A 14,772-nucleotide genomic window follows, 5' to 3' on the forward strand; every position below is an offset into this window, starting at 1 on the left:
TCCTTGTGTTTATTATTATATTTCGAAAACGCCACAGTTTTCATGCAGCTCATACCATATTATTTTGTTGTATTATTTCCGCCACACCTTAAATGCCGGTCCCTGAAAATATTGTCTGACATAAACCGGTCCGTGGGGCAAAAAAGGTTGGGGGCCCCTGGTCTAGTGTTTGCTAGATCTGGTCTGGTTGTGGGATAACATTTGATTTTTTAATGATTTTCTTTGAAATTGGGGTGTTGGTCAAAATTGCATATTTCAGAGGCCTATTGTTTTAAACCGCAACATCAGATTTGTGTATCTTGGTTTGAATGCCAGGCGTGTTCTCGTGTTCCCTTGATCTAGCCTGGTTGCGAAATAACGAAATCTTTTATTTTGGAACAAGAATACATTTGTGGAGAAGTATATTGATTTGATACCAGGGGTAGGATGGTGTTTCCTAGACCTGGTCTGGTTTCGCGGTAATAAAGACTGCATCTTTTTTTTTTTTTTTTTTTTTTTTTTTTTAAAATACATCAGGGTTAATGATAAAATGTCAGTTCTTGGATTTGAAAAAGCAGCTTCATGTCTTAAAGTACTTGGTTGGATACCAGGGGTTCTATATTGTTATTGTTTGATGAAACTGTTGCTTTAGGGCCGTGGGATTACACAGCAAAAAAATTGGAATATTGCTCATTTATTAGCAAAACTGCACCTCAAAGAAAAAGTTATTTCCAACCTTGTTTGGTTCTTACCATAACTTTTGCGCATAATGATTCTCCCTGCTGTCTTCGTTTACATTTTGTGTGTGTGTGTGTGTGTGTGTGTGTGTGTGTGTGTGTGTGGTATCCATCGAGTGCGATGTTCAAGACGTGTGTAGCCTGTCAAGCATCAGAGAGGCTACTTTGTGCAGAAACAGTGTGAAATGAGAGATGGGGGCGGAACTTTTAAAGCTCCGCCTACCAGGGGGATCCTACACACTGAAGTGTGTGCGCGTGTATGTGCCACTGCTTTGCGGGTGACAGCTCGGTGAGCGGCTTCAGTCCTCAGCTGTGCAGGAATGGACTGCCAGTGGCGGAACTTCCACCGGGATGTTCTCTGACAGCATGCGGCTGTGTGTGTGTTTGTGTGCGTGCGTTTGTGTCTACATGCGTCGGAGAGGGGGTCAAATCGGTACCAGCAATCATGGCTGTCAACAGAGTATCTCAACTGTGCTTTGACATCACCAGGCTTTGGCTGCAACTGAAGATGCTGACAGGTAAAATGACTTTTCAAGATTTCACGCGTTGTTGGTTGTTTTGCCGCTTCTTTTGGTCCAATTCGGCGCAACGCTTGTCAGCATCGGTGTTCCGCATAGTCGGACCGTGGTTGTGCAAGCCTCCTCCAGTAGTTGAAGTTTCACATATGACAAAAGGGCATGCGATAAAGTAAAGAAAGCAAAGCACTAATATTGCAATGATATTAAATGCTCCCACATGTTAGGAAATGAATAAAGCAGGCTCCCTTTCTTTATTTGCTGGCCTCTCTTGTTCCGGTTAATGTGTTCAATCGAGTGCGAGAGTCACAGTCTTGTAATGTTTTGAAGCAGAAAACCAACCATTGAGGCTAAGGTTAAACCGAGCTCATTCATTTGAATGGATTTTTCTTTGCATGAAACCTAAGAATGTGACAAAATGTAGACATGCAGTGGATAGGAAATGGGTACACTGTAAAAAAACAAAAATTGGTTGAACTCAAAATTTCAAGGCAACAAACTTTGATAAAATTTTCAGTCGGGCAATTCAACAAAATATTTCATAAGACGTTTTGCTAATGTGAAAATTTTGAAATATAATTTACAAAGCCAGTTGTCGCTTGTCTTGTCCCCCAACTCAGATGGAAGTAAAGTCAACTCAACAAATTGCATTGGAGCAAACCACTTGCTTGTTGACATAGTTGTCATCAATATAAATCATTTGTATTTTCAAGTTATTCCCTCTTAAAAAAGTTATGTTTTTCACTGTGTATTTATGAAAGTCCACAATATTGTGTTGATCTTAATCGGAATGAGAATTTTTCAACATTTGTAGAGAGGACCTCCTGGGCTATGATGCTGCCTTGCCCAGGGGTAGATTAGCATCTCTCTATAATCTAGTTGTCGGCACTCAAACCATGACCCTGCGGTTCCAAAGCCCAAGTCCTTACAGAGATTTTACTGCCTACCAGGCAATGTTGTTTGCCATTATCGTTTGTCCATGTTGTACAGGACTTGCTGAAGCTTCTACAGGAACTGAAGTATTGCCTTCATACTTAAACACCCTATCGAGATTATTTATTTGGGAACAGGTTAAATATGCAAATGAGATCATGTTGTTCCATGCGAAATTGTTTTCTTGAATCAGCTGATCACCGCTCGCTGCTCCCTTAAGGCCCAAGGAAGTGCAGCGCAGCATGCACGTCCGCTGTTATGAATGACATGAACGAGAGAACGTGGCTTGATTTTGTTAACATTGATTTTGTTTCATGGTAGCAAGACGCTTCTCCTTCTGAAAGCATCGCTATCCATCAGCCTTACATAATACAAACCATGCATTTTGGCCCGAGGTTAGATACGCATAATGGAGTGGGAGTGCGCTTGTGTATTTGTCTCTTGGACTGTGTACCGTTAAAGCCTCGTCAAACCACATGGCTTTTTTGTCACTCACGATGGTCGCGTTGTCAGACTACCAGATAAGTATCGTTCTGTGTCTTGAACCGGGCGAGATGTCACACTACAAGTCCGTCAGTGACCAGTGCCCGATCGTCACGTGCTTCTGTCAAGATTGAGTCTGTCGGGGAGGCGCGACAAGCAGTTGTCAAAGGCATGTTGACGGAAGCATTGTGTGCATGTGCGATGTTTCAATGTACAGAAAAGGCAGGGGGGGGAAAAGTGGGTATAAACCTTTTTCCTGGATGCTGAGGAGAGCCAAGTATGGACTATTCTCCAAAAAGGACTTGAGGTCAGGAGTTTGTTTAATGACACCACGTTTGCTAATCAGCTACTATTTTTGCAGTTGGCAAACCTGAGTTGAAATGCAACGACTACTTTGCAATATTTCTTTTTCCGCCTTTTTGTTTGTGCGAGCCAAGTCCTGTTCTAGTCCCTCATCATAAGTCGGAGGGCACTGTCTTCCTATTGGTTAATGCCGAAGAACTGAACACATTATGCGGCAAGACGAACAAAAAATTCGGACATGCCAGACTTCTGTCGTGGTGGTCGTGTAGCGTCCCAGACGCTGCGTGACCAATCGTTGAATATGTCAGAGCGCACAGGCTGCGACGCGTCAAGACAACTCAAAATCATCTGTGTGCAAAACGACCGTCGGCTCAAAATCGGGCTACATTTGTGTAGTCTGACGTTGGCGTTAGTGTGTTTGTCCTATTAACCGAGTGTGCTTCCTTTTGGCACAACATGAGAGCAAACTCCACTTTTAGTGTTTGGATGTCAAATTCTTTACATGTGTGTTTCCTGTACAGGCAGGTTGCCTGTCCCTCACACAGTCTTCACTCAAACACAAAGGTAGTTAAGGTATAGGTGCTTGCTCACTTTGCTTTGCCAGGTCAAGATTAGAAGGAGCTAAGTTCTCAAACCGCAGTCTGGCAGATGAGCGCTGTTGCATGCACGGCGGAATAGTAGTGTAATAGCAATTATGTGGCTGGAATGGACTGGATTTGTGACCTTTTGCATTTCCATAAACACAGTCAACACCTCCCCTTTATTCATGGGCGATAGTGACCGGGCCGACCAGGACATTGAAAATCTGCATATAGTCGACAATATATATACACACACAGTATTAGCTGTCCATCAGGTTTGATGATGACGCTTGCTGCAAGGGAGGGGAGGATGGGTATGTCAGCGACACTGTCGACACACACACACACACACACACACACACACACACACACACACACACACACACACACACACACACACACATACAGTCTTTACATATATTCAGGATTGATTGATTGATTTATTTTAAAAGACCGTGGTCTCCACAATTCTGATTTATGGAGTCAGAATAAATTTCACATTCAGGTACTAACCTATCAGCGGTCAGATTGCCTTCCCTCCCTCAGGCAATTGTTGACCTTTTGATTGGGAGCCATTTAACTTTAGCACTGCACCGCTCTGCATGCACTGCATGGTGTCAGATGCATGTGGAAGGCACCATTTGGATTTTGCTTTTGAATAACTTCAGAACAGCCCCGTGAAACAAAAGGCAGCACTTGTCCGGTCCGTCTTGCTGTCTTAAATTCCTTCTCATTTGTTATTTTTGGCTTCCTACCATAACTAACCATTTAGACGTTTACAATTGTTTTAACAATAGAAGGACATTTTTTTTCCTTGCAAGTGCATGCTGTGTACATGTGAAGATGAACAGAAAGTCCACCGCGCTTGGAAAAGGCCGTGACGGAATTATGGGTCAGTGAATGAACCTCCTCTGTAATGGTTTGACAAGAAGCACTTGGCGCCAGCAGCCGAATTATCCAAGTCAACCACAAACAAATTTGCAGCTTGGCAGTCAGCATGTGTTTTGGAAATAGCAAACCTTTTGTGACGGACCTTTTTGGCTGCAGATTTCCCTGATCCCTCATTCCATCTTTGGGATTGGCAATGGACAACACTTAGGCATTGCTGATCACAGGGTGACCCAGTTTTTGGCAAGCATTTTGTGTGTGCGTGTGCGTTCGTGTATCAGTGACAGATGGTATTTTGGTAAAGCCTCACCGTAATGCCCGCTAATAAAGCTCTGCTTCGCTTAGAAGAGTGCACACACACACACACACACACACACACACACACACAAACACACACACCCACAAACACAACACACACACACACACACACACACACACACACACACACACACACACACACACACGACAGCTGGACCGTTTCGGGTATTTTCTGGCATCTCTACAGGCGCACACGCGAGTTCAAATGCAACTGTCCATTTCTCTGTTGGTATTTGATGAGCGGACGCCTGGGGTGTGTGCTTGTCAACTCCACTAACAGACATGTTCTTGTTTGTTTGAATTGCCCCCAAGCAGGATTTTGTGCTTGCCTATGTAGGCGTACACGATGGTTGACGCGCTCCAGCTTCCTGGGACTTTAAACTTTGACTGGCCATCAGCGGTCGTAGCGATTAACAGCTGCTTGCTGTGTTTGGACTGGCAGTGTGTGTTTAGCAAAAATAAAAGCTGCCGTGAACAAAGGGCTGGGCGGGTGTGTCTTTGTGGTTTGATGCTGTAATTAAAAGTATTTGCCTGGCCCTCTTTATCAGATACGGCAAACTGTTCTTGAACAAATGGTCCGTATTGCGCAAAGATTTACCAGTGGGTCACAACCACATAATAAGCGCTGGTGGGTCAGTAAAGTAGCCTCAGGTTTTTATAATCACTGCCAACACAGATTTTAGTGTTATTTTTGTCAAGTGAGGAAGGGTGCTCATCAGCTGTTGGAAAGTTTGACGGGGTTGTTGAGCCATTGGGGCCTCGCATCAGAAGTGTCGACAATCAGCAGGCCAACACATTAAATATGTAGGCATGTGTCAAGCAATGCGTTCCTGGGTCACCAAATTGAGACAAACACCTCGACGCTCTCCTCCTCCTCACGTTCATTTTCTCAGCCGTAATACCACGCAGTCTCCAGACCAAAAAATATTAATGGCATGGCAATTTTTGAAAAACAAGACATGCTGCAGGTAGGAGAATCAAGAACACTGTTTAAAAATGTCCTTTTCATCCATGCTAGGGTACGTGTTCTTTCTCCATGCTAAGCCAATGAAAAAGCGTGAATGAAGTGAGGAACGGGTGCCCGGTTAGGGGGGAAGGGTGTGAAAACGGTGGAGGGACATTCTTTTCTCTCCTTCCCATAATCGCTATTTGTGCCTGCCCCACTTCCACTGTGAATGTGTGCGCTCTAAAGAGTTTCACTCACAGCAGAGCAGCCAGAGTTTGTCATTCATTGGACTGAAAGCGGGCAGTTTTAGAGTTCAGCAGCTGTGGAAAAAAAAGATTCCTTCTTGTCTGAGGTTTGTCTTTGCACTGATGAGCTTTTACTTCTGTATTCTCTCAGCAGAATGCCGTATTTGACCCCAATGACATTGGTCTCCTCAAAGTATTTTAACTTCAGAGAGGCAAGTAAGCTGTCCCACCAAAACGAGGGGCCAAATCTTAGCCTAAAATCAACCTTAAGCAAACTCTTTACACCGACAAGTCTTGTAAAGGTCAGAGTCAAAGCAACGATCAGCCGAAATTCATGTGCACACGCACTTGGAACGTGTGTAGAGACATAAAAGGCACGTGTCATCGCTTACCAGAGTCTTAGTCTGTCAGACGCGCAAGATAGCAGCTGAAATGAGCCAACATGTAGCCAACAAAAGCATGCATTCATACAAAGCTTGCCTTGGAATTTACACATTAAAAAAACAAAAGAGAACAACTCTTCATTGTGGATCGTTTTTCACTTTTATGTAGTAGTAGATAATTATAGCAGAGTGGCTGGTTTTGGTCAAATTAGAGGCTTCTGGGCTTTGCTGGAATGCTTGTGGTTTTGAAATCTGCCAAGCAGAGCTGCTGCTGTGCCACGTCTCCATCTTACCATCGTTTAATTCAACTTCCATACGTTTTCCTACTTTTCCTTTCACTTCCTCCTTCGATGAATGAGTGGCTTCATCACATCTATGATTTATTACAAAAAAACAAAAAAAAAAAACAAAAAACAGATGGAGCAGGTAGTTAGCTCTGTTTTGCCCCGTTGGCTCAATGATTACAGGTTTGAGGCCCTCTACAGAGTCAGAAAAGTACACATGTCCCTCAAGGTACAATCTACACTAATGTACCCTTTGGATTGACCGTTGAATTTGTGGGAACTATGTTCCATGTTGACATAAATGGGCTGGGAGATGAGAGATTACAGTGTGGCTTGCAGAGTACACTACAATTGCACACTGCGTGCAGGGTTAGTTTGCAAATTTGAGTCTACGGCTGGATCGACAATGCGTGCTTCAAGTGACACAATTGAAATTTGAGCGGGCAAGTGTGCAAGTGTGTGAGTGAGCATGCAGCGAATGTTGCTTTGTAGTTGGGATAGATTCAGTGTTGCAAACAGTCGCAAACAGTTGCACAGACGGTCGCCAGACATTCCCAAACAGTTGTCATGCTTGCAAAGAATTGCTCTTGTTGTTGTCATCATATCGTGAACATGTCCGGTGACCACCTGCAAATAAGCCCGAGGGGTATGTTTCTGGGGGACAATGTGGGACCCTGCTCGGTGTGGTAGCGACGCGGCGTCTCCACCCTACGGGTAGAGTCACTGATAACACATCCCAATTTACATTGGACATTAACAATGCCCTCTTCCCCTGAACATATGATGATGTATGCTCATGAATAGGCCAACAAGGAAAAAAAGTTAAATGAAATTGAATAGCTTATAAAAATGAGTTTGGGGATCACTACTCAACAGAGTTGCGCCCCCCTCCATGTATGATTGAAAATGACGTTTCGCAAAGGTTATAAAAAGACCTCTCAGGTTGTAGCTCGTCCACTGCTACGCACAAATACGGACTTTCCCAGGCTTTCATGTACACACACCTTCTCTTTTTAGTCGGTGGCTCACTAACGAATGTTTCTTTGTCAAGTTTCGACGTCATGAAAGCGCGCACTCATGCCCCAGTGTTTCTGACATTTTTTGCTGCAAGTCCGTGCAATGTCATGACAACAAGAAACATTCACTTTCTGAGAACGAAACTGTATCGTTCCAATTTTCTGGTCCATTTACATGCCCTATTCTTTTCTTTTGGCCACGCAAGCAACCGTTTGCCTACATGTGAACAATGCATGGCCACACAGGGCCGAGGCATTTCGCCAAATAACTCTAACAATGGCAAAGACACTGGATGATCAACAATGCAGTACAATGGCTGACTGGCTACTTGGCACTCTGTAAATGACGTCATTCGCCGGAGATTGCAGAACAAAAACGTGTTCATAGTGAAGCACGTTGCTATGGTTCTAACTATGAATCTGGTTCGGTTGTGTTAAAAAAAAAACAAAAAAAAAAACTAACGAACGTATGCTTGAAATAATCTTAGCCCTAAGTATTACTCAAAAGATGGTTGACCAAGTTTACTTCACACTTGACCTTGAAGTGGCATGAGTGCAATATGCGTCATGGCAGCATGAACAGAAAAAAAAAACCTCACGTAATTGGATACTCCAAGATCGGAATCAAATTTTTCCTCTGTGGTTAGAAATCCAATACGTATTGAATGATTTAGTTTAGAATGATTTAGGTATTTTCTACCCAAATGGGGAGCAGGGGTGTCAAATTCATGATCGTTCAGGGGTCACGTACTGCCTAATGAGAGGTCGAGCAGAATGTAGGCTTTACGAGTTTACGCCATCAAGGTTTTTGAGGTGGAGCAGCAATCAGAAGGTTTGGAAAAAAAAAAAAACTAACATCAAGTCAATCAAGATGGAGCAAGATATCTATTTGAACATCTTGTAAATATACTCGACAGTCGGTCCTTGTCATCGCAAAAATGCATTGAAAAAAATAATCATTTATACTTCCCCAATCTCCCCCCCCTAAAACAAAAATCACCAAAAAGACATGCATTAAATGTAATGTTTGCATGTTTACAACATATCCTTCTTGGACATGAATGAAAAACAAAAGCATGAATATCGCAAGTCATTCAGGTGGCCAGTGCTTTTACCAAAACAATTGCTTCTATAGCTTGGTTCATCAGCAGTAAACAAGTCCAGACATTTATTAGTTATTTTTCATTTAGTTTTCAGTTTTGTTTTTTAAATTAAGTTAGTTTTAATTAGTTTTCAGGGCAGCTTTAATTTTTTATTTGCTTTTTTTTTTTTTCCAAAAATGCTGAGTTTTACTCTAGTTTTTGTGGTTTTTTTTTAAATAAAAAATATGTACACATGTACAAGATTAACAAAAAACTAATTTTTAAAACGACCATCCATCTGCAAATCAAATACACAAAGTGTATAAGAACACAGATACAAAAACAAAGTGCATTGCATAGTATCACTTCTAAAGTGTCCAGTTTCTAAAATGTATTTGGGATTTGAATTCCTGTTGAAAAGTATTAGAACAGGTTATACAGTGTGCTATTTTTATTTTTATATCCTGTATATAATTTTTTCCATTTATGAACCGAAAAAGGAAAGCGCTTCTTACCTAGTGTTGCATGTGGGTCATGTGTCGCATGTGGGTTTATTACCACTTATTTTATATGCCTCTTATAATTTAATCAGTAATTATATTTATGCATGCATTTTTATTTTTAAATGGATTTATAGCTCTGGGGTTCCCTGCCAAAGCTGTTGCCCCCATGACCCAACCCCGGATAAGCGGTAGAAAATGGATGGATGGAAGGATAAAATCACATTTAAAATCAACTCCTAAGGATCATGTATTAATTTAATTGCCAAAGGCGAACTATTATAGTTTTTGGTTTGTTTTTTCAAAACAATTTTCATTTTTATTTTAACGAAAATATTTTTCCATTTTTTAGTTTTAGTTATTTGCGCTCAAATGACATGTGGCGATGCGAAATATAGATGAGCTGTCGGGCTCCCATATACACTATGGCAGCAGTGAACGAGGTTGTGTTTGCTGTAATGTCTTATTTCGCTGATCTAGTCAATGACGTCAGTGATAGATTGCACAGTTATTAGACGATCAGCGATTTTGCGTAAAATGAAAAATATCAACCAATTTCGATTCACTCAATCTGATTGGTGTAATGTAAAAATAAATTCCTGCAATAATTACCTCTCAATAACAATATGTCCACATTTTTTCCCTTTGTTTTCATACAAAGGATTACATTAGGAAATATCCTTTTACAAAACATCACGAGCAACCGCAGATTTCTCAAGACAAACTTTCTACTGATTATCATTTACAATCTGGTCACAGTGTTTGTACAAATACAGACCCCCCCCCCCTAAAATAAATAAACCTTTGACTGTTGTCCTCCTGGGTCATATTGATTCAATATGTTATGACTGTTCTTTCCTTTCCTGCTTCCCTCCCTCCTTTCTATCTTTTCATCCCTCTAGACCAGGGGTGTCAAACATACGGCCCGCGGGCCGCATCCGGCCCGCAAAGGAGTTTAATCCAGCCCGTGAGATGATTATGTAAAGCATGGTGTCAAACATACGGCCCGCGGGCCGGAACCGGCCCACAAGGAGGTTCAATTAGGCCCGCAGGATAATTTAAAAGTGAAAAAAATGCATTAAAGACAGAATTAATATTTTTAACAAGGTGCAATTCATTGAGTATCCGCAAGGGGACACTGTTTTGATCAGAGAAGAAGACAACAGCAGCCTCAGTCCGTCACTGTGACAGACCCATGACAGCAGACGCTATCAATAGCACTCTCACATTTACACATTTAATAGCACTCTCCTTAGTTTGTAAGATTACATTTAGATTTTATATGCACGTGTAAATGGTTTAAAACTTCCTTTCTTTATGAATCTCGTTTAATCTTAAAGTGCATTACTATATTTTTCAATACCAATTACTTGTTAATGTTTGTACAATCAGTGGGATCATTTGCAATGCATATATGTGAATGATAAAAGTAAATTGCACATTTGTCGAAGGAGATGTAAGATGCTTCATGAAATATTTTGTAAAAGATATGTTCATTAAATTTCAACATTTTCCTAATGTTCTTGTGCTTCTTTATACCAAAACAAAGGAAAGACATTGTTTTGGTTATTTATAGCAAAGTATGGTATCATTTTAATGGTCCAGCACACTTGACATCTACCGAGGCCGTATGTGGCCCACCATGTGAAATGAGTTTGACACCCCTGCTCTAGACTCTTCATTCCTTCCTTCCTCCCTTCCTTTCTCAACACTTCAATGATGGTCAATGTCTCATTAACTCCGCCAATAGGGCCAGTTGAGCTACAGCCGTAAAGTCAGTGCTCTCATCAATTGCAACAGAAAATGCAAGAAATAACTCCACAAAATGTTTCAACTGGCTGGCAAAATCTGACAATAGTTCCGAAATCCTGTCTGCCGCAGTAGTCCTCGTCAGACAAATGTTAGTAAAAGCTTTCCGCTTATAAGATAAGATAAGAAAACCTTTAATAGTCTCACAATGGAGAAATATCAGGACACACAACTTCTGCAGATTTCAGCATGCATGTTTTAACGCAGGCACCGTCGGAATGCGGCTTTAATGCTGATGCTATTTCATCAGCAATCAAGTAGCTGGCTTCTACTGCTGTGTCACTAACTTCTCGGCCGTGAGTGAAAACGGACTACCGTTTCTTCAGGCCCGCCAGCAATTAATTGATCTTCTCTCTTCTCAGTTGTCCTTGCGAACGCTCATGTTTTTCGCCATGCTGATTTTTGTAGTGGCTATACATTTTATTCCTTCCGACACTTGTTATTTCCCACCAAGCACACAGGTTTCCCATTCACCTCTCTGAGTATGTACGAAACAGTCATTCTTCTTGGAAAACTCATTCAGCAAACACTTCTTTCTTTTTTGACAAAGACACTTTGGTGAATAAGGGTAGACTACATTGTGAAAAGCAGAAGTTCAGGTTCAGTGCTGCCCTATGTGGAAAATTTTGAAATCCCATTTTATCCCCCCCCCCCAAAAAAGTGTTCATTTGTTCAGCCATTTCTTCGCTGCAATTCGGGCTTCCTTGACGGACGTTTGATTCCCCCCCAATGTAGAGCCTTTGAAGCAATTGCAAATGAAAAAAAAAATTGGGGGGACACGATCAAATTCTTGAAACTGCAAATTGTTTCTATCTGGAACGCAACCTCTTAGTCTTTGGCCACTTGTCCAGCTAAAAGATACCCATTCAAATAAATTTACTTTAACTCAGTCTCCTTCTCCACTCATTATTTTGCATATTTTCCTCTTTTTATTGTTTAACATGAAAGTATTTTTAACACGAAACAAACCGAAGGGCCGCAGCAGATTCAAGGATGAATACACATGCAGTGTGTGGGGGTCTGCCACAGGATTTCAAAGGTGGGCTACTGTCGGCCACAGTTTTTGCAGCGATTCAAAATCTCAATGGCAGTTGCATAACCTTGTGACATTTGCAAATGATAGCCAATCAAACTGAACAGAAGCTTTCACACGGGCGGAAAAATTAATTTGCGGGTTTTAATCGAGTGAGACACAGCAGGCCCCCGTGTGCAGCCAAGCCATAGAAATACAGTATACACAAAACACATACATTGTTTTAAAACCTGGGCCGGCGCTAGGATTTGGTGGCCCAAAATGAGATTTTATATGTCGCCCCAAAGCACTTACAGCGCAGCCATCTAATGACGTGGTGTCATGCAGTACAGTGGAGGCTCAAGGAGTGACTGGTTTAGTTTATCACTTCGCTGTGAGTGTTGAGGACTAGGATTGTATCTTTAAATGTTTTTCTGAGAGATTGTAGATTAACAGGTTGTATGGCCATGTCACGTTGGATGTTTGGTATCTGGGCTTGAAGTTCCCCAATTTTTTTCTCGACCGTGTTGAAGCTAATGGCATTAACCTCCTGGGACCTGGCGTCCACATGTGTGGACATGACGTTGTGGGTTGTCAAGACTACAATGTTAAATTTTGGACTACAAGGGCCTGGCGTCCACTTACGAGGGTGTTACATCATGTAAAAAGATAATTCTTTGTTTTTACACTCATCAGGTCCCAATTAGCCTAAATATCAAAGAGAAAATAAAAATAAACTAAAAATGCATGCCTTGCAAGAGTTCAGGTCTTAGGAGGTTAAGGGTCGAGGTTTCTATGCTGAATAGGCTTCCAAATGACGCGGCAGCTACGAGCAGGCCACCCACAAATTGCTCTTGGCGTTTGGGGACCTCATTAAGGTCAGATTGGGTGACTACAAACTTCCCGAGCTGTTGAAGCATGTGGGTCGTGTGTAGGGAGGCCTGGATGTTGGCATTCCGGGACCATGTTGCCCCAGTAAATCTGGTTAGGGTGCCCGGGACGATGTGCTTTCATGTACACTGCTCATGCTTCACATCGGACAAACACTCGTTGTGTCATGTTTTGTTTTGTGACCAACAGGTGGCATTGTAAGGCTCTCCCTGCAGCTGCACACCTGTTGGTCGTTATGTCGTTAGCTGTATAAAAGGACTCCCACCCGACCACTCATGGTCGGGTCATTGTTTGCTTCTGTCATGTTAGTTGCTGTCACGGTTTCTGTTGGTTTGTGTTTATCACTTTGTTTTTTGCTTATGCCATGGTTTTGTTTGCTACTTTGGATTCGTTCTGTTTTCCAGACTTGGTGCGTTCTGGATTTCGTTTCCTTAGTATTTTAATACAATTTGTCAAGTTCACCCTGCTCCTCCCTCCTGCCTGCTTTTTGTGGTCCACCACCACCTCGCAACGTGACACGTTGGGTGTCCGGCAGTTGGTCATGAACAATCCTGGTTGGTCTCTCAACTCAATTCCCTCGATGGGTCCAAGCTAAACTATTTCAGGTTGGCCCACGAAAGTGGTTATGCACAACTTCAGGATCATCAGTAGCACAATTCCCGAGTAATGAGAGTAAGTTTGTTAATACTATGTCATTAGTCAACTAAGATTAGAACAAGTTAGGCATTGGCCAGTGGGCATAATAACCACCTCCTTACACCATCCGGTTATTCTCAGCCATTGATTGGTCTTTGCTTGGTCGTCTTTCGGGTCGGTATAATGCATGTCAGTCGCTGGGTTTGGGGTTGTCTTTGGGTCAGCATCTGAGGTGCAACCCCCTTTTTCAATATGACTTAGACCACATATGTCAAAGTGCCGGCCCGCGGGCCAAATCCGGCCCGCGAGAATGTTTTCAGTGGCCCCTGGGATGATATTGATTTATTATTAGAACCGGCCCGCGGACCGCAGCAAGCCGAGAGCCCGCAGATCTTTCACACGCACCAATACTACATTTCCCAAAATGCAACGGTGACGCGCCAAGCTGTCGGCCGCTTTATTTAAATATTTTTTAGTCTAGCAGTCGTTCCCAGAACAGTGACATTAGCTTTCAGATACCCATCAAAAATGGCAAAACGGAAGGTGGACACTGAGAACCGGGGGTTTCAAACAAGGTGGGAGTCGAAGTACATGTTCATGGACGTAGCTGGAAAACCTGTGTGTCTTCTGTGCGGAGAAAGTGTGGCGCGATTGAAATAGTGTAATCTGAGACGACATCATGAAACGAAACACGCGAACAAAAACAAGAACATGGACATAGAGGGGGAAGGGGGATTTTATTAAAAACGGAATACTTAAAGTTGTGACGACGTTTACCCCAAAAAAAAAGCAACTCTTTTTAAACGTGAGCATTAGCAGAAACACAATTGCAGTGTTTCTGCAAAGATACGGCAGTGCGCGCTGCGCAGTTTGCCCGTTTCCTCCCCGACACAGTGGCCCCGCTGCGCATCCAGGCTGCTCAAACGTTGTCGAAAGTTTGGCAGCACATACGTGTGTGAACAACTATTTTCTTTGATGAAGCTGAACAAAACATCACACAGAAGTCGATTTACTGCTGAACACCCTCACTCAATTTTGAGGATTTGCCCAGCTCAGAGCCTGCCCCCAAATATTGATGAACTTGTAGAAAAATTAAGACACCACCGAGTATCAGCCTCAGCCTCAAAGAAGTGAATATTACTTATAATATACTGTACAATCACATATTCAGTTTTTACTCAGTTCAACTTTAAAAATTAAAGTATATTTGCTTTCGCTGCTTGTTACTTCT

General features: G+C 42.3%; 1 protein-coding gene across 9 annotated transcripts in view; it reads left to right on the forward strand.

The window, feature by feature from the left end:
• The window catches only part of mcf2la (mcf.2 cell line derived transforming sequence-like a), a 60,003-nt gene that overhangs the window by 22,942 nt on the left and 22,289 nt on the right, over positions 1 to 14,772 (forward strand). For 4 of the 9 annotated variants that reach the window (XM_019878410.1, XM_019878411.1, XM_019878412.1 and 1 more), the window contains exon 1: positions 976 to 1,234. The exons of 4 other annotated variants lie outside the window; for them this stretch is intronic. In XM_019878410.1, the coding sequence (XP_019733969.1) occupies positions 976 to 1,234 (259 nt within the window). Of the gene's footprint in view, positions 1 to 972; positions 1,235 to 14,772 lie in introns of those variants that run through there. One more of the 9 variants, XR_002169255.1, reaches the window with a different exon arrangement.

The sequence above is a fragment of the Hippocampus comes genome, unplaced genomic scaffold (assembly GCF_001891065.2).
Source record: "Hippocampus comes isolate QL1 unplaced genomic scaffold, H_comes_QL1_v1.1 scaffold345, whole genome shotgun sequence".
Classification (NCBI taxonomy): domain Eukaryota; kingdom Metazoa; phylum Chordata; class Actinopteri; order Syngnathiformes; family Syngnathidae; genus Hippocampus; species Hippocampus comes.